Source organism: Egretta garzetta, unplaced genomic scaffold, assembly GCF_000687185.1.
Source record: "Egretta garzetta isolate BGI_Z169 unplaced genomic scaffold, ASM68718v1 scaffold6, whole genome shotgun sequence".
Lineage (NCBI taxonomy): Eukaryota > Metazoa > Chordata > Aves > Pelecaniformes > Ardeidae > Egretta > Egretta garzetta.
The window spans coordinates 358,519-379,606 of record NW_009260080.1 but is presented as its reverse complement, the minus strand read 5'-3'; the positions used below and the strand labels follow the sequence as shown (position 1 = coordinate 379,606).

Below are 21,088 nucleotides of genomic sequence, written 5' to 3'. Positions count from 1 at the left end.
ACTACGTCAGAGAACCACCGAGCTCCTGGGGGCTCAGCAACCACTGGTGCACTCTTCTCCAGCACACACCAGCCCTACTGAACCACTGATAAAGCACCCTGTTTTACAAACCTGAAAAGATAAAATATTTCTTTGAACGCTAAAAGCAGCTCAAAGGCTTGTATTTACATAGCATATAATTGCTAGTGTTGTGCAATTTGACCAGAGGGACTTTACTAGGCTCCCAGCAGAGCGAGTATTGTATAGTAACCTTGTAAAAGAACTCTCCTGTGTGCTCTCATTCCACCTTAAAAGTTATTTTTGTTTCTCCCTCTACAAAAGTTTGCCACTTCATATAACTTATTGCCTTGAGGCTGATAGGAGAGGTAAAATTCTTCACCCTAGAGGACAGGAAAAGAAGCGAGGGGCTGAAAGACATTAGAAAAAACTTTTCAAACAGTAAGTTTAAGCAAGCCACTAAAGAAAACCTGTTGATACTAGCTGATTGGAAGCCTGAAAAAGCATCTTAAACAGCATCTGTTAGGAATGGCATCAGTATAAGGAATCTGCTAGATGGGCCAGATGGCCTTCAAAGGCTCCCTCTAGACCTGGTGGGCTTTTTGTGATCTTGCAATGGAGAGGAGTAAAGACCAGAAGCAGCAATCTCTAGAAGAGCTTCAAGAGCACCTGAGAAGCCTCTACTCTATCTCCCAATTTATCTTGTTCTTCTTGTTGAGTAAGGAATGTTAATTAAAATATCTTAAGGAATTTGGACAGCAATTATAAACCTTTACAATAGCCAGCCTCGGGCACTTAATAAAAACAACAATTCACATTTTATGTCACGCTTTGCATTTTTCACGGATTAAAGCACTTTTTAGACTATGTTCCCATTTCAGCATGTACCATATATACTCTTATAATCACTAGCTGAAAGTGTTTGATTACCAGTCACATGCCTAGTAGTTTTACAATAGGAAAGCAGAACAGCCTCTTTATCTACTCTGACAGGAAAATTTAGGGGCTGCACAGGAGCAAATACCATACCTCATTCTAAGCATGCAAAAAGGCTCACAGGAATTGCTTGCTCCACACCACATACAGCAATAGACCCCCCATTCTCCGCTAGTCCCTATCAGCAGGACTGCCGATGGGAAGAAGCTTCCCCTGATATGAATCACTACAGGGTCACTTACAGGGACCAGGGTTCTGACATGAATGATGCCCAGGAACTTTTCCCCAGGATGCTGAAAAATTTTTGGTCTATACACAGACGTTAGTTTTTCTACTTGAAATGATAAAACCAGTATTACTCTGCTGGGATTTGAACATCCAGTTGCTAGGATAGCAGACTGGAAGTCATGTCCAGATCCCTAAACAAGATGATGCTGAAAGGAAGCTGTTGCTACAAGGTTGATGAAGGGCCTCCAGAATGAAAAAAAAATGCTGGAGAGAGGTATTACTTCCCTTTTCCACAGTATTTCTCTTCCTTCAGAAATATCCCAATATGCAAAAAATCCTCCTTATTTTTAGTGGATATTACTGCTTATAAACACAGACCCAGCTTTAAAAGTATATCTTGTCAAGAAGAGAAGAAAGTACTTTGGCAAATAGAGCATTTTCATCTTGTCTTAAAGCAAAAATTTCTAGCAATAACTTGATAGAGAAATCCTAGAATGGTTTGGGTTGGAAGGGACCTTTAGAGGCCATCTAATCCAACCCGCCTGCAATGAGCAGGGACATCTTCAACCAGATCAGGTTGCTGAGAGCCCCGTCCAGCCTGACCTTGAATGTTTCCAGGGATGGGGCATCTACCACCTCTCTGGGCAACCCGTTCCAGTGTTTCACCACCCTCAAAGTAAAGAATTTGTTCCTTATATCCAGTCTGTATCTACCCTGTTTTAGTTTAAAACCATTACCCCTTGTCCTGTCACAGCAGGCCCTGCTAAAAAGTTTGTCCCTATCTTTCTTATAAGCCCCCTTTAAGTACTGAAAGGCCGCAAGAAGGTCTCCCCAGATGCTTCTACAGGCTGAACAACCCCAACTCCCTCAGCCTTTCCTCATAGGAAAGGTGTTCCATCCCTCTGATCACTTTTGTGGCCCTCCTCCAGACCCACTCCAGCAGGTCCATATCTTTCCTGTGCTGGGGACTCCAGAGCTGGACTCAGTGCTCCAGGTGGGGTCTCACCAGAGCAGAATCACCTCCCTTGACCTGCTGGCCACCCTTCTTTTGATGCAGCCCAGGGTACGGTTGGCTTTCTAGGCTGCGAGTGCACATTGCTGGCTCATGTCCGGCTTTTCATCCACCAGTACCCCCAAGTCCTTCTCCACAGGGCTGCTCTCAATCCCCTCATCCTCCAGCCTGTATTGATACTGGGGGTTGCCCCAACCCGGGTGCAGGACCTTGCACTTGGCCTTGTTGAACCTCATGAGGTTCACATGGGCCTGCTTCTCAAGCTTGCCCAAGTCCCTCTGGATGGCATCCTGTCCCTCAAGCCTGTCAACCACACCACTCAGCTTGGTGTCATCTCCAAATTTGCTGAGGGTGCACTTGATCCCACTGTCTAGGTCATTGATGAAGATATAAGATATAATTTTTATAATCAACTTTTCCCTCACCTGCCCTGATACTGGGGGTTACCCCATCCCAGGTGCAGGAAACCCCATCCCAGGTGCAGGATGTTTTTGCTGTTTTCCACTGCAAAAAATTAATCACCCAGTACAAAGAACTAGCTAATGCAAACAACAGTAAAAAATCCACTCTTTCTCTACCCACGCCCCCCAAAACCCATAAAACATGTCTTCCTGTTTGCTTTCCTTGTACAGGCAGAGACACTGATGCAATCTCTCCTCTCCGAAAAAGGAAATGCCTCTATCTCAGTCTGCATCTTTATCCCCCTCAGCAGCTTGACTAAGCAGATTAAAAGAAAAGACAAGTGCGCACTGAAGCAGCATTAAAGCTGTAACAAAAAACAACAACTGCCAGTTCAACAGGAAAGGGAAGCAAAGTCTGCTGCAACTGCTTAGATATTAAAATAGGCTGGAAGAAGGCAAACACGCCAGGTACACTGCAGGTAGGTATGCAAAGGATCCAGCACCATCCCCAACCTGTCGTCTGTCTCCCTGGGCTCTGTGGGAAGACTGAGAGATGACGGCTTCTCCCTAGCACCCTGTCACCCCCAATTCATTCATTCCCCACCCCAAAAAAAGAACAGCTACTGGATGTGCCATCACACCTCCTGACAAGGTGAATCTGAAACCTGCCAACTGCCAGCCCTTGGCAAAGAGCAATAAATCAAAGCAGGAACCCACTACTTGTATTTGGGGATAAAAGGAAACTATTCAGCCAATTAAAATATTCCACAAAAAAGAGCAAGAAAGAAAGGAAAAGACCAGTGATGTTATCATATTGAGAAAGTGCATTTTTACATGAAAGAAGTCAGTATTAATTCATTAAACTCATTTTTTCATACATAACATTTTGAAACTGTATTTGTATAAACTACTATTCTCATCTATTACTACACAGAACTAGACAAGCAGTTAAAAAAGAAAAAGCACAACATTTCTTGATCTTCTCTTGCTAGCCAGCCACCCTGATCATCTGGGAGATGTTCAACTCTGCCTGCAAAATAACCAGTCAGATATTGCACAAAAGGATAAGAATATTTTGTTGCTCATCTTGGTTATTTGTCTCAAAAGATGAGTAAGTATAAAAGACTTATAAAAGAAAAAAAAAAAGATGACGTTATGGAAAAACCACAAAAGAGAAGAGTGCTGCATTATGGTGAGGAGTTCTTGTAAAAGGAAGACAAAACAACACTCCAGAATTTATGTCCTCTGGCTTGTTTTCTCCAGAGCAGATGCAGGGACCCAGAACTTCACATTAACAAGGAAACAGATGAGTAGCAATAGCTCCTGTTAGAAATGCACTTAGCACACACTGAAAAATGATGGAAAAGAACAATCATAAATTTGCTTATCATGCAAATACTACCCATTATTTGTCACACATTATTATTAAATCTCTTTTCTCAAATTTCTTCAAACAAGGTGGTCTAGGAAAATTACGATGGTTCCCTGCAGTCTACCAACCTAAACACAGTTCCCAGTTAAAGGCCACAGCAACCACTTCAAAAATGATCACCAATTCGTGCGTCAGCTTTAGCAGACTGAATATTTAAGAGGCGCTGAAGGAATACTCACAGGTGTGCTGAAGTCAACCATATATCTCAATAACAACTTAAATATCACAGGCCACATTTGAAAATACAGCTTATCTAAGAGTACTGGCTAAAAAACTTAACTGACTTGTAACGGCACATGCAGACAAAGCCATGGTAAGGACTTCAGCTTCATAAGGGTTATTTTTAGCTTTGTAATTCAGAAGTAGTACTTTATAAGTACAAAGAAGTCAGACTAAAGGTAGCAGTAAGACAGACTACTGGGGGAAGTTTACATTGCTGCAACCTTAGCCAATGCTTTGATGGTACTTCAAAAAAAAAAAAAAAGGAAATTAGGAAGAGGTTTAGCATTTAGGCAGTCAACTGCTTGAGTTGCTACATTGAGCACCCAACAACACAGCTCCTCACTGACATGCTCATCCTACCCCTTTCTGCAACAACTCCAGCATCACCTATTTTATACCAAGGTTTGCAATAGTGTGCTTCCAGCAGCATCTGTAATAGTCATCTTTGTGCAATCTGCCAGATGAATCCTCTCGCAGCCTGCCTAATGCAGAACACATATTTTGTGTCATGAGCCAACATGAAACGATTCAGTACACGTGAGAATTTCATCCACGACACAAAGCGGGCACAGAAACTCACAGTTAATTCCTTGCTTTGCAGTGTCTATGTATTCATTTTCTTTTGCATTGAACCCTCCAAGCCTGCGGCTAAAAAGACTGCTGGAAGTTACCGAGCACACATTGTTAAGTTTACAGGAACCCGAAGCATTAACTTTACAAGTAATTTTATAACAATACAATCGCACTGCAAACCACCCTCGCATGCACTGTAAACAATGGCAATGTTTTACGGGGGCATAGAAGGTGGGGAAGCACTGAGAATATCTGCTAGCCTGGTGGGGCCAACTTTAAGGCTTTTATAAGCCTCACAGTATTTCATTACTTTTTCAAAATCTTAACTCTTGTGAACCTGTGAAAATCTCAGCTTGCTTTTGAAGCTAGGCGATAGTTTCAGAAACAGCACAAACCATTTCTGCCAACAAATGAAGCAGCCCTGCCTTCTTACCCCACTCAGCGGCACATTCCTGCCTCCGTGCCTCCCTCCCTTTCTGCGGGTGCAAGCCCTGAAGAGAATCACATTTAGCAACAGATCCATTTTCGCTTTTAGCCGTGCTGAATCTACCTGCATTCGTGCCCCAATCCATTTTACCTGGAGCTGCACAAACGTTCGCCCGAGCACAAAGGGATGCAGGGGCTATAAACCACATCTGCTTCCTTCAGCAGCTGTACCGGCTTAAAAATGATTCATGAAATTATGGCCTATGTTTCCAGATAGAGAAAAGTTTCAGAACTTCTCCCCATTTCACCCTAGAGGCAAATACCGTTTGGGAGACAATTAGTTCTTTCCCTCCTCAATTTTACTGAGGCGTGACTTCAGATATTTCAGCATGAGGCTTAACACACTGGGAACCGCACTGGTTCCAGGTGCTTCACTGGTACAAACAACACTAACTGGGGCAAAGAGCCTTGTCCCATACCCAAAGCAGGCTACAGGGGATTTGCTCTCAGCTTCACTGGGAATTTGATTCAAACAGAAGAGAACTGAACTGAAAAATGCCCAGGGTACAGAAGGGTGTCAAAACCCCATCTTCGCGCTCTGCATGTACCACACGTCAATCCACATTTATACTGCATCAGCACCGGTCAGGCACTTCAGAACTTCTGTGTAAACATCAAATGCTGCAGCTCTTTGCCAAAGCAAACTTGCATAAAAATGCGATTTGAAGTTTTGAGAGTTTTTGTAAGAATTTTAAAAATCATACTAATGTGTGCAGCTCTTTGTCCCAGGTACCAGTTACCTACGTACACTAGTTGTGAGCACGATACCGTCTTCAAAACAACAGATCCATTCCACTAATCCAATAGCCAAGACCTATACTTCTGGATCCTGATGCAGAACAGACATCTGAAGCATCAGGACCCTCTCACCAATATGGAAATCATGTGTGATAACTCTTATTTACTGTATAATATAGACAACAAGGAGAAAGCTGCATAGCGAGGCATTTTCACTTACGTGGTTTATATAGAGACTCTTGCGTTTTTCTCTCACTGCAAAAACACAAAATATGATAGAAATATTACATGACTATTTTTCCCGATTAAGCTTCTTATATACCATTTATAATAAAAAGAACAGGAGGCTATCTATGTGCAACATTATAATTGCTTTTGCACTAACCAAGTAGGTTTATATATCAGACACAGAAGGAATGTATATTTGTATGCACAAAGGCATTTATGCTCACTAGTGTGGTGATGGATTAAAATTCTCATCCATTTGGGTACTTCGCCAGGCGTTGGTCCGCATGGGAAAGTTAATATGGAGTAAGCTACAGTCCAAGTTAGCAATGGATCAGCCATCCGTCACCAGCTCTCTGTGCGGGTAGTCCTGAGCCACCAGTGCTTTCGTGCAAGGTACCTTGCTGCAAAGTGGTCTACACTACCTTGCAGGTATGAAAGCACCTAAACAGCTATACCATGGAGTTAGCAAATTCTCATCAGAGCTTACTGTGCGCTAACTCCCACAGAGCAGCCTTGAAACCATGTGCATTACACCACTGCCTTCTATAACGATCAGGTGCAAGCCTGAAACTATTACTCACATTGGATATTAACAATGCAAATATATTACTTTGGTGAGTATGAACCAGTCACCACAAGCAAGGGTTGCAAGTCAAAGCCAGAATTAGCCAAAATGTTCAGAAAGTAAACAGCAACAACAAGAGAGATAGATGTATAGACACTTAATTGTCAGGCAAATGCTTATTACAGCTGATTAAATATACTCTATTTAATTTTTTAAAGCACTTTCCCAGTTAACTCACCCCATAGAGAGCCTGTGGAGCTCTATTCCAGTGAAAATACCACAGCATTTAGGATACAAGTCTGGAGGCAACTAACACATAAATCAAACTGCAGAATTAAAATAATAATGGTATCATGCTGTAGGTGATTAAGTGCACTTTGGTGCACCATGATTTAAAAGCTATGCAACCCAATGCACTTAGCAAAATAAGAGTGTTCGTAATGGTGGGATAGCCTGTCCATTCCCTGTTGGATGAGAAGCCATTATTTGTGATTTTTTATAAGCAAGCAATCTCAAATAAACAAGGCTGTATATGTGAATACTGTGAGATAATTGTGCTTAATGCAGACATAAAATGAAAAGAAAATAAGAAAAAACTTTTAAAAATCCTTACATAATTTTCCTCCCAGGGAGCAGAAAGGAGAATCACACATGACAGATGTTAGCCATGTCATTTAGCACATGCTCAGATCCACAATTATGGACATTGTAAACAGAATTAAACAGGAACAGCAGGAAAATTCTGATCGCCTACTAAATAGTTAAACTGCTTGAAGTCCTGCTAAAACACTATACTACACTTAAGTTCCACACAGTGCATTTATCACCAGCAAGGGACATAAGTAATCTAAAGGGAAACAACAAAATGATGGCAGATACTCACTTCTAAGAATAGCCAAACTATTTGTCTAGCAATGGATATTGTAATGTACAGGCAGTAAACACTTCTGATGATAAGCTGCATGTAAACCTAACATAATAACTGAAAATTAACACCTATTAACTGTGAAATTTTGAACACAGTTAAGTATTTAACGGTGTTTTAATACCAAACAATTATACCACATACAAAGTTCTTATGGACAAAATCCTATACAGACAGCCTGCGCATACAGTCCAAATTCCATTTTAATCACCTTTTTTCCCCTACCTTAGTTTTTCTCTTCCATATTTTCCCCTGTATCCATTATTCAATTCCCCCTGAAAGTACAGTGATCTATTTACCAAAGCAAGAACACCACTCGCAGCTCCTTCCCATTTGCTATTTCCAGTCTCCAGAAGAATAAATGAATGTATTTATACACACCCCTCACTTCTCCCTGCTCAAGCACCGCTTGTACTGCACATTCTTCTAAGCACCATGTTGACCTCCTTTCCCTTATTTTCCCCATATCACAGAAATTCAGTTGGCCTGGACTCTCCAGTGAGGAACACCAAGGTGGCAGCTGTGCTTTTGTGCTTCTGGCCCACTCTGCCATAGCCTAAGGCTCAACTCTTCCCAGAACATACGCCGATGGGGAATTGGGCATAGCAGAAACCCATTTTGACACAACTGCTTTCTTTTGTGATCACAACCCTCCCTTTAAACAAGGGAAAGACAATTATTGCACAAGGCAAAAGGCCACTTCTGCCAAGCTACAATGACTGCAAAGAGGTAATTCCATCACTTGGCTTCAGTCAGTTTGAAGACGCTTTGCACTGGCTCCAGCAGACCAGACCACAGCGTTATAACTCACCATCATTTTGTAGCAAAAAGTCCTAACTGCAACCCCCGGCTTTTGGCTTTCAAGCATGGGGTTTTGATGAAATGAAGCTGAACAGATTTAGAGTCAGTTTAAACAATTAAACTTCTACTTTCTTTCTAACATTTTAACACTTGAAAGTTGCAATGGAACTCTTCAAGTGGAGACTGAGATGTTGCCAAATTGTCTTAGCTGTCCTCATTTGAAGGTCAATGACCTGTTCCTATTTCTGCAGGTACTTTCAACTGCTATTGCCTTGCAATAGTAGGAAAATATATTATCCTGAAATAAAAGGGAGTAATGCACACACATACATGTACATGTGTGTGTATATGTACGTATGTATTTTTCATTCAGCTGTAATAGAAACTATGTGTGGGCAATTTCTATAGACTATCTTAATGTTACCCATATCAGGATGGAAGAAAAAATCCTTGAGGATTACATCGATAACAATGTCTTGCATTTTGGGAGTTTGTAAATAATTTCTTTTTGTTTTATCCCAGATGGGAGACTGGTCCTAGCTAACATTATAGAGTAAGTGCAGCTTACTTCACTTCTATCCACTATAAATTGTATTTATACAATTTCAAAATCCTCTTTGTCTGAAGCCCATTCTTGCACTGATACTGCAAAACTTAGCCTACACGTAGAATGTGTAAAGCCTAATGTGCGTTAGGAGAGGTGGATAGCTGTAACCCACTTACAGGAAAGACCACTGCCAACACCCTGAAGCAGCAACTGTTGCCCTCTTGCTATTGTAAGGAGAGGAAGTTACATTACTGGAGTGCTAAGGTTTGGAAACCCGGGCTTAACCACAACCACACACTAAACAGTGCACGGCTTCCCAGTCACTTAACCCATCCTGCTTACAGGCCAAACTCAGCAAACAAGGGAGAACGTGCATAAAGCACTCATAGAAATTAAAGACATGAAAGGTAATATTCTTTATTAGCTCCCTAAGCAGGGAGAATTACTCATCTAAGATTCAGCACCTAGAAAATTCCCACAAAGTGTTGGAAACATTTAAAAAAGCTACGTTCATTAGGAATCAAATTAATACTTATTGTATCTTCAACTTTTCTACAGATTCACTGAACTCTCAGGCAATTAAGCATGCACTCAGCCTACTGACTAAGAGGGACAGGACAGATGTAGATGCTTAGTGTGGCATCCAAGTTTCACATTACAATGGAAAATTCAGACCACGTAATATCCAGAGGTGCCACGGCCTGTCTCATTATATTTGGGGTAGTCACCTTATTGCTCTTCACTCACATGTTGATCACAAGCAGCTCAAGTGCAGCTCCTATGCCAGGACAGTACTACAAGATTACCAGCGAGGCTGAAAGAGTCCAGGGCTACTAGAAAGCCAAATGTGGAACTACCTGAAGGTAACATTGCCAAGTCACTCTAGCATGTAGTTAATGGACTTGGCTCTTTCCCGCTGTAGAAACATGTGGTGAACACTCAATAGTCACAGCCAGATGCTGGATGAAATCTTGAGTCCTGATGGCCCTCAGCTCTCCAATATGTGTATTTTAAATGTTTGCAGTTCCTGTCTACTGAAATATTTTCACTTACAGTCAACAGGAAGGTTTGTCAGCCCAACACATGTAAGGGAGAGAGGTAGTTACGGGCCCAAGTTCGGTGTTTTCAGCATTACCAGCTCCGCTCTCCCCCTTCTACACTGACTTAAGAAGTCTTGGGGGTCCCCTAGGTTCCACAGCAGGCTGTCAGAATACGACCCTATGCACCCTAAAAACCCCTTATATTTTCCCCTTACCAAGCATTTTATTGCATTTTGGTGTTAGGCAACATCCTTAGTTAGTGTAATGACTCCTACAGCTCACTTGGTTCCACAACAGGCCCCAAGTACAGCCAAGCAAAAAGCTTACTACTGGGAGTTGTCCCACCAAAATGGGATAGTTCTTGGCAATGCATCAGCAGATAAATGTTTGCAGGATATTTTTTCTTTTGTACAAGCAAGATAGACTTTGGATTTTTTCCGCCATGATCAAAGACAGCTGAACAGATCTTACACTCCTGTTGATAATGTTTCTATATTGCTTCACTAAATTAATTGTTCTCACTCAAAAATACATTCTTGTATTAATTAAACTAGAACCAAGTTTCATAGACCAACTCTAGCATGGGTGTAAACTGTCATTTTAAAAAATGCTTACAATTAAATACATACTGTAGTAAATTAGCCACTATTACTACAAGCAAAAAAAATTGTCAGGTCTAGTCAAAATTTTAGTTGTTGGACTCGGGATTTTTTTTTTTTTTGTCCTTTTTTTCAACAAGCTGTAACAAGAAACATGTATCATCCATATGGGATTATACAGTCTCAAAACACTATAAAAACACTATAAAATAGACATCATTCTTCATAATACAGTGTACTATAGCAATATTATGATACTCATTTTACAGACTACCAAACCAGATTAGAATGGTAAATCACATCCAAAAACCACATAATAAGGTATTGACAGAACCAGGGCTGAATTCAGAAGGACAATCTGAAGGGCAAAAGAGGTACTCACATTATCAACTCTTCAATTAGGGCCTAAATGTATATCCTCTTTGTTCTAGTCATGCTCAAAAATTAGCGAAAAATATACAGTAAGTGAAAACTAAATTATTTTTAAGTGATGTGTTTGACACTGCAATTTACTATGTAAATCAAAAACGGCATTTATAGGCAGCAGAAAGAAGGATAAAGAATTTGCACTGAACAGTCAGAATTACAATGTAGAAACTGCTTTGAAAGTCTTGGTAGAAAATAATGTGTTTTGCATCGATTATTCATCTACTTCTAAAACAACATGTCATACATGTCCAACAGGGAATGAGAGAGCCAGAATAAATGGCTTCTATTCTATTAACTCTATCAAGAGGCTTGCTTAACAGATGTAATTCCAGTGGGATCATTTTGTCTATGAATAAAAAAAATACTTCAGACAAATATATGATTATATCAAATCCATAATGAGAGAAGAAGAGAGAATGTTTGGATGGGATGGGGGTTGTTTTGTTACTAAAATCTAGTACTGAGCTCATTTACAGTATCAGCTATATTGGAGTAAACTCTGGACTGTTGTCTTAGCTGACGTAAACTGGCGTCTTCTCAAGAAAATACTCCCCACACGTTTCCCAGCAGCTTGGCCTAACGTTCAGAGTTTAAAAAAACCAACAAACACAGAATATTTTGGATTTAAAATATAATTATGTTAAGCTTTATCCATACTTGTAGTTCTGATACAACGACTACTTGGAACTTACAAGTTCAGGAGACGACAGACTCAAACCTGTACCTGCTACTACTGGTCTGACAAAATAATTAACTAAAGGTGTGACTTTGTTCAACTCTAACATGATGCCTATAAAAGCCTCTTTTTTTGGGACGGCAATTATAGATTAAAAGACTATCACATGCATTCTAACAAAGAGTTTAGAGATAATTGCAATAACAAATAGTGTAATAAATTCAGTAACCTACCATCTGTTTGCGATTTACTGAGAAATATTGTACTGGCCCGTGGATGATCTGATGGGTTGAATTCCATGTTCAAATCTAGAAAGGAAGAAAGAATAGCACAAAAACATTTATGATTATCTAATGGTATATACAGATTTTCTCATTCTTTTCAATAAGACCAAGTTTACATACTTAAGCAGCTATTGTAAAACAAAATCCATCTTAAGGCCTACTTTTTTATCCTCCTTCACACAAGTGGCTCTTTTTGGCATGCAAATTGTTTGCATCAACACAGCTTTGGGATTAGACTTCGATTCTAAGGGCTGCTTTTGGATTAAAACAGATAAAGCGGCTTGAGAAGTTTGTACACAAGAAGTCAGGAATTATCCATTTACCGTTTCTTCCCACCATGCCCCAAAGCCATTGCTAAGCACAGGAACACAGCTTATTATAGGTAATTATAGAAGAATTAAGTATTATAAAACAAATATGCAACCCTCTGTAGATAGATGGGTTTCCAAGATCAGATGTGATTAAAGTAAGTAGTTACTGCAGCTGAATGTAAACAAGTTAAATCTAGGCCAGCGTTTTTGAAATGGTAAAGATTACAAAAACTTGAAACTTTCCTGATACCTCACAGATGAACACATTCCTTGCTGTGACAACTTCTGAAAAAAAAAAAAAACAAAACCAAAACCCAAAACCAGAGCAGTCCTAAAAAACATTTACCAGGTTAAAGATTAAAATTTATCACAGCTTATACAAACTTCTATGAATGTTATTTTCTCTATGAGGTTAAAATACATTTAATTTACTTGTTCCCAAATTCCACTCCACTACCAATTTGTCAAAACTCTTAGCACCCACTTGAAAGCATACTACTAAAAATAGCACACCTTTTTTTATCATTTTCTTGCTCTCCCAGCGTGGCTATCTCAACCTTAGCTCTCCTACATTGCCTTGATCACCAGCTATATGCTCTCTTGCATTTGATGCAGGCATTTCTGCGAGACTACACATGAGCACTGGTATGTTTATCTTCTGTGATTATCCCAGGCTTTCTACATTTCTCTCACTCCCCTTTCATATCTCTGTGAAAGCTCAGCAAAACTGGAAATTGAGTAAGTCCCAGGTCTTATGAAAACAAAACAAAGTCTTTTTGCCAAGTTTGGTCAAGTTCTCCTGTCTACATCTTTCCCTGTTCCTTCACCATCCCTCACCATACTCTCTTCTCCCTTTCCCCTTTATTTACGACTTTACTAGGTCTTCCACCTTCCTGCTTTTTTCTCCAGACCACACACATCACTACAAATGTGCTTTCCATTTGTATTTTCTCCCTTTATGCTCTCATGGTTTCCTTTTCATCTCCCTGCATTCTGCAGCCCAGGAGATGAGCAGCCTGACGTTCTGCTGGTACCTGGACATAACTTCTGGAATAAACATGATCTTACAAGGAAGAACCCAGAAACACAGAAGAGCAATTCCCCTGTTGGAAAGGGGGCTTATTATTATTATCAAACCCACACAGGGGGGACAAAAAAAATAAATCTAAGAATTTCAAGGGAAAGAAGGGAAAGTGATTTTGATTCTCCCAGAAACCACAGCTGGCAGCCAAGCTTGGACAAGATTCTAGGAAGGTCACCTCACTACTGGAAGTTCTGACTTGAAAGGACTGTGAATTAGGAAGAATGTTTTCCTGTTACTTTCTGCATCTTATTTAGACATAGAGAAGAAGAAAAAAAGAATTGCCCATTGAGATAGATAGTGCTGGTAAAGGTCATCTTCCGTTTCAGGATAGTTTTTCCATTAAGTGGAATTCACGATGCAATTAATTAAGTAAAGAGTAATCAGCATTTTAAAATGACAAAATACATTGTTTTTTATCATCCCCATCATCTTTATCAAACAGCACAATGCATCACCATAAACAAAAAAATGCTTTTTCTTTTTTTTTTTTTAAAAAAAAAAAAACAGTACAGAAAATCTTTCTACAAATCTTTTAGAAGTACAGGAATGCAAATCCAGTCAACAGAACAGGAGCAGCAACATGAAACTGAACTCAGCTTACAAAACAGACAAGCATTCCTTTCCTGCAGGCCCAGAAAATTATCTGCTCGGCGAGTAGTAACAACCCAGTACAGGCTTACAGTCTGCTTGCAGGGCCGAAAAGAAAGGAACACCAGTTGCCACATCTTGCAGTTAAGTTGCAGTGATTTAAGATTCCTGTGTTATAAAAGGCAGAAGCAGTAAACAAACAGAGGACTTAAAAGTCTTTCTGGAAAAAAAACATGAACTACCAAAAAGCACTGTTTCTCAGATAAACTGTTATTCTTCAGACAGGAGCTGAAAGGCAGCCAGCAAAATCCCATCTCAGCAGCCGCAGAGGCCAGGCCGGGGATTTTGAACCATCCTGGGAGAGGCAGCTCCTTCTCACCACCGAACTCCACAAAGTACCACGCGTCCTCTTCCCTCCACATCCCTTCTCTCCTATCCTCCCCAGCAACAGCAGCCATCAAACACACCCATCTGCCTTTCCCAAACTGCCTGCATGGAAATCAGAGGAGCAGAACATGGGTTTGGGGAGCAGTGAAGCCTGCCAGGGCAGGTTACCCAGCACAAGGTGGCCAGAGGAAGACAAGTGCAGCTGGGAGAGGCTGGCTCCCCACCTCCCCTTGAGGAACAGCAGAGGTCTCCTGGGCTCGCAGGCAGAAGAAAGCACAGTTTGGTGTGTACCTGCAATTCGATCATTGCCAGCTCCTCCAGGGAAAACCATCAGGCAAATCCGAGCATCCCACAGGCCACCTGCGGGACCACACCATGCCACTACTGCTGGCACACAGGAGCATTAGAATGGATGGAGTTTCACAACACGTGAGTAAGATTTCAGTCTCTGGTTGATCTTAGATGCCTTAATGTATTGTATAACTTGGGGAAAAAGAAGCCTTTTTGGATTTGGCAACAAATTCTTACAAACCATTTTACAGGAGAAAGAGATCAAATGGCATATACATATCTGAAGCTAGCAACTCACCACCAGAGAGCATTACCCCTCAAAAGGTTACCTCCATCCTCAAGAAAATAATATATTCATACTGGTTTAGTGGTACCGGTGCTTCTTTCTAGTTATTTGAAAACTATCATGAAAACCAGCCACAATATGAAAGGTTTACCCATATTGTAATGGAATAGTGGAAAAATCAAGAGGGATTTAAACTCACAGAAATCATACTCTACTACTCGAAAGAAAGAACAAGAATTTCAATTGTTGAAATCTACACAAAAATTTTCTCCACTGCTAGCAGTCTGCTCTGTGACTCACCATAGCCTTACAAAGGAAAGATTTGACGTCGGTACTTTTTCCAACACTTATCCTACACTCCAACATCAGCTTTTTAAAAAAAAGGTCATAGACAGTGCAAATCAAAAATCTTTTGCTGTAGATGTTCTTTCCAGTTAAATAGATGTGGAATATTTTCCTACATCTTTTCATAGTTCAAAGATTGCATTTTCTTTTTTTCAGTTCTAAAGGACCATTAAGTTATGCAAAATATAACTCCCATTTTGTAAACATCTAAACAGTGTGATGCCCCATGAAAATCTCAGGTGTTTTGTCTTCTCAGGATTAGGAACTAAAGGTGTGTGTCTAAACATACTTGTATACATACACATGTGTACATCTGTATCTATATAGATGTATGTTGAAATCAAACCTAATTTTTGATTAGCCAAAGCAACGTCAACCTCAGGCACACTTCAGCTAAGAGATCACATGCCTAACAGAATACACACAATTTTGCAGGATTTGGGCAAGACCAGAATTACAAATACATGCAAGTATACTGAAGATTGCATTCTCTTACTTGTTCAGTAGCATGTCAAAATAACAGTTATTACAGCGGGCACTCTGATTTATAACACCAAAATAAATTCACACTCTGTCCAAGAAAAAAAAGGTAGATTTTGCATATGACTTAATTAGGTACATAACGGTGCTGAGGTTTAAGACAACCACCAGAAGACCACAGTGAGATTCACCCTGGACATTGTGAGCAACTTCGTTCCTAAAGCCATGGTAGCTGCGCTCCAATATGGCCATAAAAAGAAGTGAACTGTAAAACAGTTCAGTTTCAGACTTGGGCTAAAGCCCAGGAAAGATTTTAAATCTCAAAACAAGATCTTAAAAAGCATTACTGAGACCAAAAATACTGAATACAGCCTCAGTTTGCACTTCTTAAAAGGGTAAGAATAAAGTTCAGATGAGTGGAGAAGAGAGCTACAAGAATGACTGGAGGACTGCAGAAATGCCTTCAAATGGGAGTCTGAGTTCAAACTGCTTAATTAATGAAAAACTAGGAGGTGTCTGTAGTTCACAGGTACCTTTACAGGGGGAGAAGAGTAAGTACTAAAAGCTCTATCTAACCTAGAACACAACATAACACAAACAGGGGAAAATGAAAGCAGAAGCATCTTAATTATGAACTTGGATGAAAAGAGAAAGGGAGGATAATTAGGCACTGAAGATCCACACCCAAGGAACTCAACTTATTTTGATGTTTTCCCTTTCTAGAAGATTGTTTCAGCCAAACTTCTCTAGGCTTTAGTCCAGCATGAGTATTTAGGCTCAATTTAGGAATAACTACATGCAAGTTACTGGCTTATGATTCATATGCAGGTCAGACCAGATAATCCCAGGGGCCTCCAGACTAAGTTCTATAAAATCTTCAGAAACAGCAATATTTAAATTATTAAGCACAAAGCCTCAGCAAATCCCAGTGGCATATGTGTAAACTTTCTGAAATTGCACCAAACTCTGCTGCAATTCTTCAGAAAGATCTACGTTTTAAGACTTGTGCTCAGAATACATGATGCAAGATAGAAACAGAAAAGGAGGAGACTAAATCTTTCACGGCAGAATTTTAGCAAAAAAAAAAAGCGTCTTCAATTCACGAGTCGATGGAGATAGAAACACGCACCGCAAGAGGATGAAGGATGGGTGCTGTAGCGACTAACTTCTGAGCAACACGTATCAAAGCTTCTGCTGTGACACAAACAGGAAAAACCAACACAGTTGCTGCTTTCATAAGAGCGCACGTGGGCTGCAGCACAGGGAGCAGGTCTGAAAACGTGTTTATTCTATCAGAAAAATAAGATGGCATTTCATTCCTTTTGAACAAGGGAAGTTGGGCAAGTTTGCACTGCCGAAGTTCTGATGCTGATTCAATAACAAACTAAAGTCTAAACTGAGTAAAACACCTGGTTTAGATTTAAACAGTTCTGAAATAATCTGGTGAAATGACTTTCCTTCCTTCCTTCCTTCCCTTCACCCTTGGGACCGTAGGTTATCACTGCCACTGCATAACCACCACTATCATTAAGGAAAGAGATGGTGTCACATATTAAGTTAATGACCTATCATATGCTTAAAAGTGAAATCAATCCATGTTTCTTCTTCCCAGAAGGTATTTTTTTCTTAGTTAAAGGGACTTCAGGTGAGAAAAGAACAGACCCATCCAGGCCATGCCACAGAGGAAACCTCTGCTGACCAGGCACTACACGAATTAGTTAACCTCTCTGCCATCTTTTCTCCACCCACAACCTGACATTGCAGAGCAACTGCCTGGTATGGCCTGGTGTGTAGAAAATAACAAAACCACCACAAAGTTGCTTATCAAGAAATTAAAAGAATGAGGACAACGAGCAATGTTTGATTAAGCCCGACAGGTTTCCAGGAAGCCTGTTGAAAGGGAAGGGAAGACATTCGCCATGGGAGCAGAGGGAAAGGGAAACATGGGTGGCCTGCAGGAAAGGAAAGGCTTTCCTGGAGGTGCCGAGGACCAGGCTTTCAGTGCACCCTGATGCAGGCGGGGAACAGCCCGGCTGTGCCACCCTCGCCTACCCACCTCCATGGTACCGGCAGGACCCGAGAAGTTATTTCTGCGGCTGGCAGAAAGAGGGCAGCTGTTGCTCCAGCCCATATGAACAAGCTGATGTCATCTGTAGGAAGAGAAACAGGATTCTCCAGGCACAGACTGGGAGATAAGTTTCCTCAACACTGAACCTAACAAAAATGCTGAAATAAACTTCAAAAGCGTCATTGCCCCTTATGCATTTCTGCTTCTCTTTTACTCTGGTGGGCTGCTCCCCTCTATTAGAATCATTGAATCATGGAATCATAGAATGTTTTGGGTTGGAAGGGACCCCTAGAGGTCATCTAGTCCAACCCCCCTGCAGTGAGCAGGGGCACTGCTAACTAGATCAGGTTGCTCAGAGCCCCGTCCAACCTGGCCTTGAATGTTTCCAGGGATGGGGCCTCCACCACCTCTCTGGGCAACCTGTTCCAGTGTTTCACCACCCTCACTGTTAATAATTTCTTCCTTATATCCAGTCTAAACCTATCCTGTTTTAGTTTAAAGCCATTACCCCTTGTCCTGTCACAGCTGGCCCTACTAAAAAGATTTTCCCCATACTAAAAAGATTTTCCGCATTAAATGTACACTGATGAGAATATCCCCTTAAACATTATCATGTTATTGTAATTCCCTCAGCAGCTGGTAGGAGTTAAACGGGTGCCTCAGCTAAGAGGATGTCCCTCATCTGTCTCCAGTCAAATGAAGTGAAACCCCAAAGATTACTTTAAAAACAGAACAGAGAGCAAAGAAACAAGGCTGAAGAAAGTATTCTCTCACCATCATTACCCATTTCCTTAGACTTGGTTTTTATCTTAAGTCACCATGATTTATGCAAAGGAGCCACGACACAATCCTACATTTGGAAAAAAACATGTACTAATATATTTCTATAATATATTATTATAGAAAACTTCTACATGATAAACCTAGGACTAAAGTTTCTGTTTGAGACTTCTGTAAATTAATGTCTCTAAAACATGAGATGGGCCAAGCACTAGGACTAAAATAATTCCCTGGGATGAATAAATAAATAAAGCACTGGGATGCTGTCTGTTGAGAAGTTTTTTATAGTCTTCAAGCTGAAATAAGACCGAACTGTATAGGCTGATTTCACTGGATAATAACAACTGCATCTACTTTTGCTCTAAAGCTTCCAAGATGGGAGATCCACTACTAGAAGTTTCAGCTCATGCCATTCACACATCCACAATCACAGCGTGGAGATTTATCAGCAGCAGACCACAAGGTTTGTCTGTACCTTCTTACAGTACTTCATGCCTAGCGTAAACAGCACCTAATCCACCCCAAATGAAAATGCCTCTCAGCTGTGTTACTGCCTTCAGCACTCTTGTAGGAACAAATGTTAACGACGATGTTCCAGTACACTTTAACAGTGATTATGAAAAGAAGAGAAAGTTGGCAATTGGAAGGCTTTCAGGAGGCAATTGGCTGGAAGGGTAAACTCCTTCAGGTTTGGCTAGGTCGCTGGAAAAACTTGGATATGATCTTTGCTACCCTGGAGCTACGCTCTTCTCTGCGTACCATTCCAAGCAAACGACGGGCACACCATTTCTCAGCAAGCTCCAATTACACGGTGACTCTGTTCCAGGCTCTGCTCTGATCTCGGTCTTCGAGGGAGACACAGAGATAGTTCATCAATAAAAGGAGCCCTCTGTGGCAAATAACGCTCGTTTCTGTACAGTTATTCCTGACCAGTCAGCCAAGTTATGACACAGAGCAGTTCTCACAGACACAGCTGCATTTATTTTCTCTTCTAGAAGGAAAAGCACATATATAACTTTTCAGAGGACAAGGCTGAACAAGGTTTGTATCCAAGATTTTTAGTTTTGTACCATTTTTCAGGATTTTACAGCAGTCTCTCCCAACTAACGAGACACATCACAAGAGCAAATTAAATCTGACATTATGCGATATGTCTCTTTTTTAACATCTCCATATATTTAGAAAAGATACCAATTAATAAATTTTTCCCTCTCAAGTTCATCTCATGAATGTCTTTCAGACATTCCAGTATTGCATTTATTAATTTTTGCTTTAACTGTAACCAAAATGAAGTTTAAAAGTTTTGTTGATATATAAGATAGCAGAAGATAAGCAAAACCCATGCAAACACATCCATTTCCCCACCCCCAGGAAAACAGAGAGGAAAAGACAATTTCTCCACATTACAGGAAGAATTCAGCATGGACTTTGAGAGTAACAATTCTGTGCTATTATTAATTCAGGAGAATCCCCACCATTAAACAGAATTGTCCACTGCAAAAAGCACCTAACGCAAAACATATGGCTGTGCATATATATATATATATATATATTTACATAATACTCAAATACTGCTTCCTGGACTTTTGAGTATAATACAAAGCATTATTCTTCATTACAGTACCCTAAACCACCTGAAGTGTAAATAAAATAAAATACAATAATGGAATGCAGAACACGGTCCACTCCAAAAGCTAGTAATTTATTGCCAAAGGATCTTGACATAAAGAATGCCACTTTCCCGTCACTATCCGAGTGGAAGCCTAGGGCCAGCAAAGAGAAGCAACTTTTCAAATATGGTACCTTTAAAATTTTCCAGCAAAACCAGTTTCCTGCCAGCATCAGCCAGAGTAATGACAAGCACATGCGTGTGCACGCCTGCCTCCCTGCCAGTGAGCTCAAGGTACGCTGCGGCACAAGGGACTCCAATACACACTCAGATGTAAACTGGCCTCCCAGAAAGCCCCCACCAGTGTTTTAAAGAGAATTAAATTCTTGTTTACAAAGTGTTCAACAGAACCCAGCCCGAGAATCACAACTGGACCCAAAACTTGTTGATATGCAGGATATCCAGGGATAGCAAGTGGACATGTGCCAGAATACCGACAGACTGACTCCAGAGATGAGGGACAACATTCCCTGTGATGCTACTGGTTTCATGAACAAAAATTCATTCTGAAACCCCATTTTCATTATACTGAGAGTATAAACAGACTTTTAGAATGAAAAAAGTTACATTGGGACAGCAAGCGGAGCCCTGCGAGTCCAACACTCGTAAGGGCTCCCATTGCTTCTGGCTCCTTGGCATCGGGCAGGCGGGTTTCAGCCCAGCTGCGGCAGGCAGCCGGA

At 40.7% G+C, this 21,088-nt stretch overlaps 1 protein-coding gene across 2 annotated transcripts in view; it reads right to left on the bottom strand.

The window, feature by feature from the left end:
- The window catches only part of CCNY (cyclin Y), a 50,267-nt gene extending 38,129 nt beyond the window's left edge, over positions 1–12,138 (bottom strand). The window contains exons 1-2 of one of the 2 annotated variants that reach the window (XM_009641341.2): positions 12,069–12,138; positions 6,246–6,280 (exon numbers count right to left, since the gene is read on the bottom strand). In XM_009641341.2, coding sequence (XP_009639636.1) covers positions 6,246–6,280; positions 12,069–12,135 — 102 coding nt within the window. In that variant the 5' untranslated portion in view covers positions 12,136–12,138. The remainder of the gene's footprint in view (positions 1–6,245; positions 6,281–12,068) is intronic. The other variant, XM_035896814.1, reaches the window with a different exon arrangement.
- Between the last annotated feature and the right edge of the window lie 8,950 nt (positions 12,139–21,088).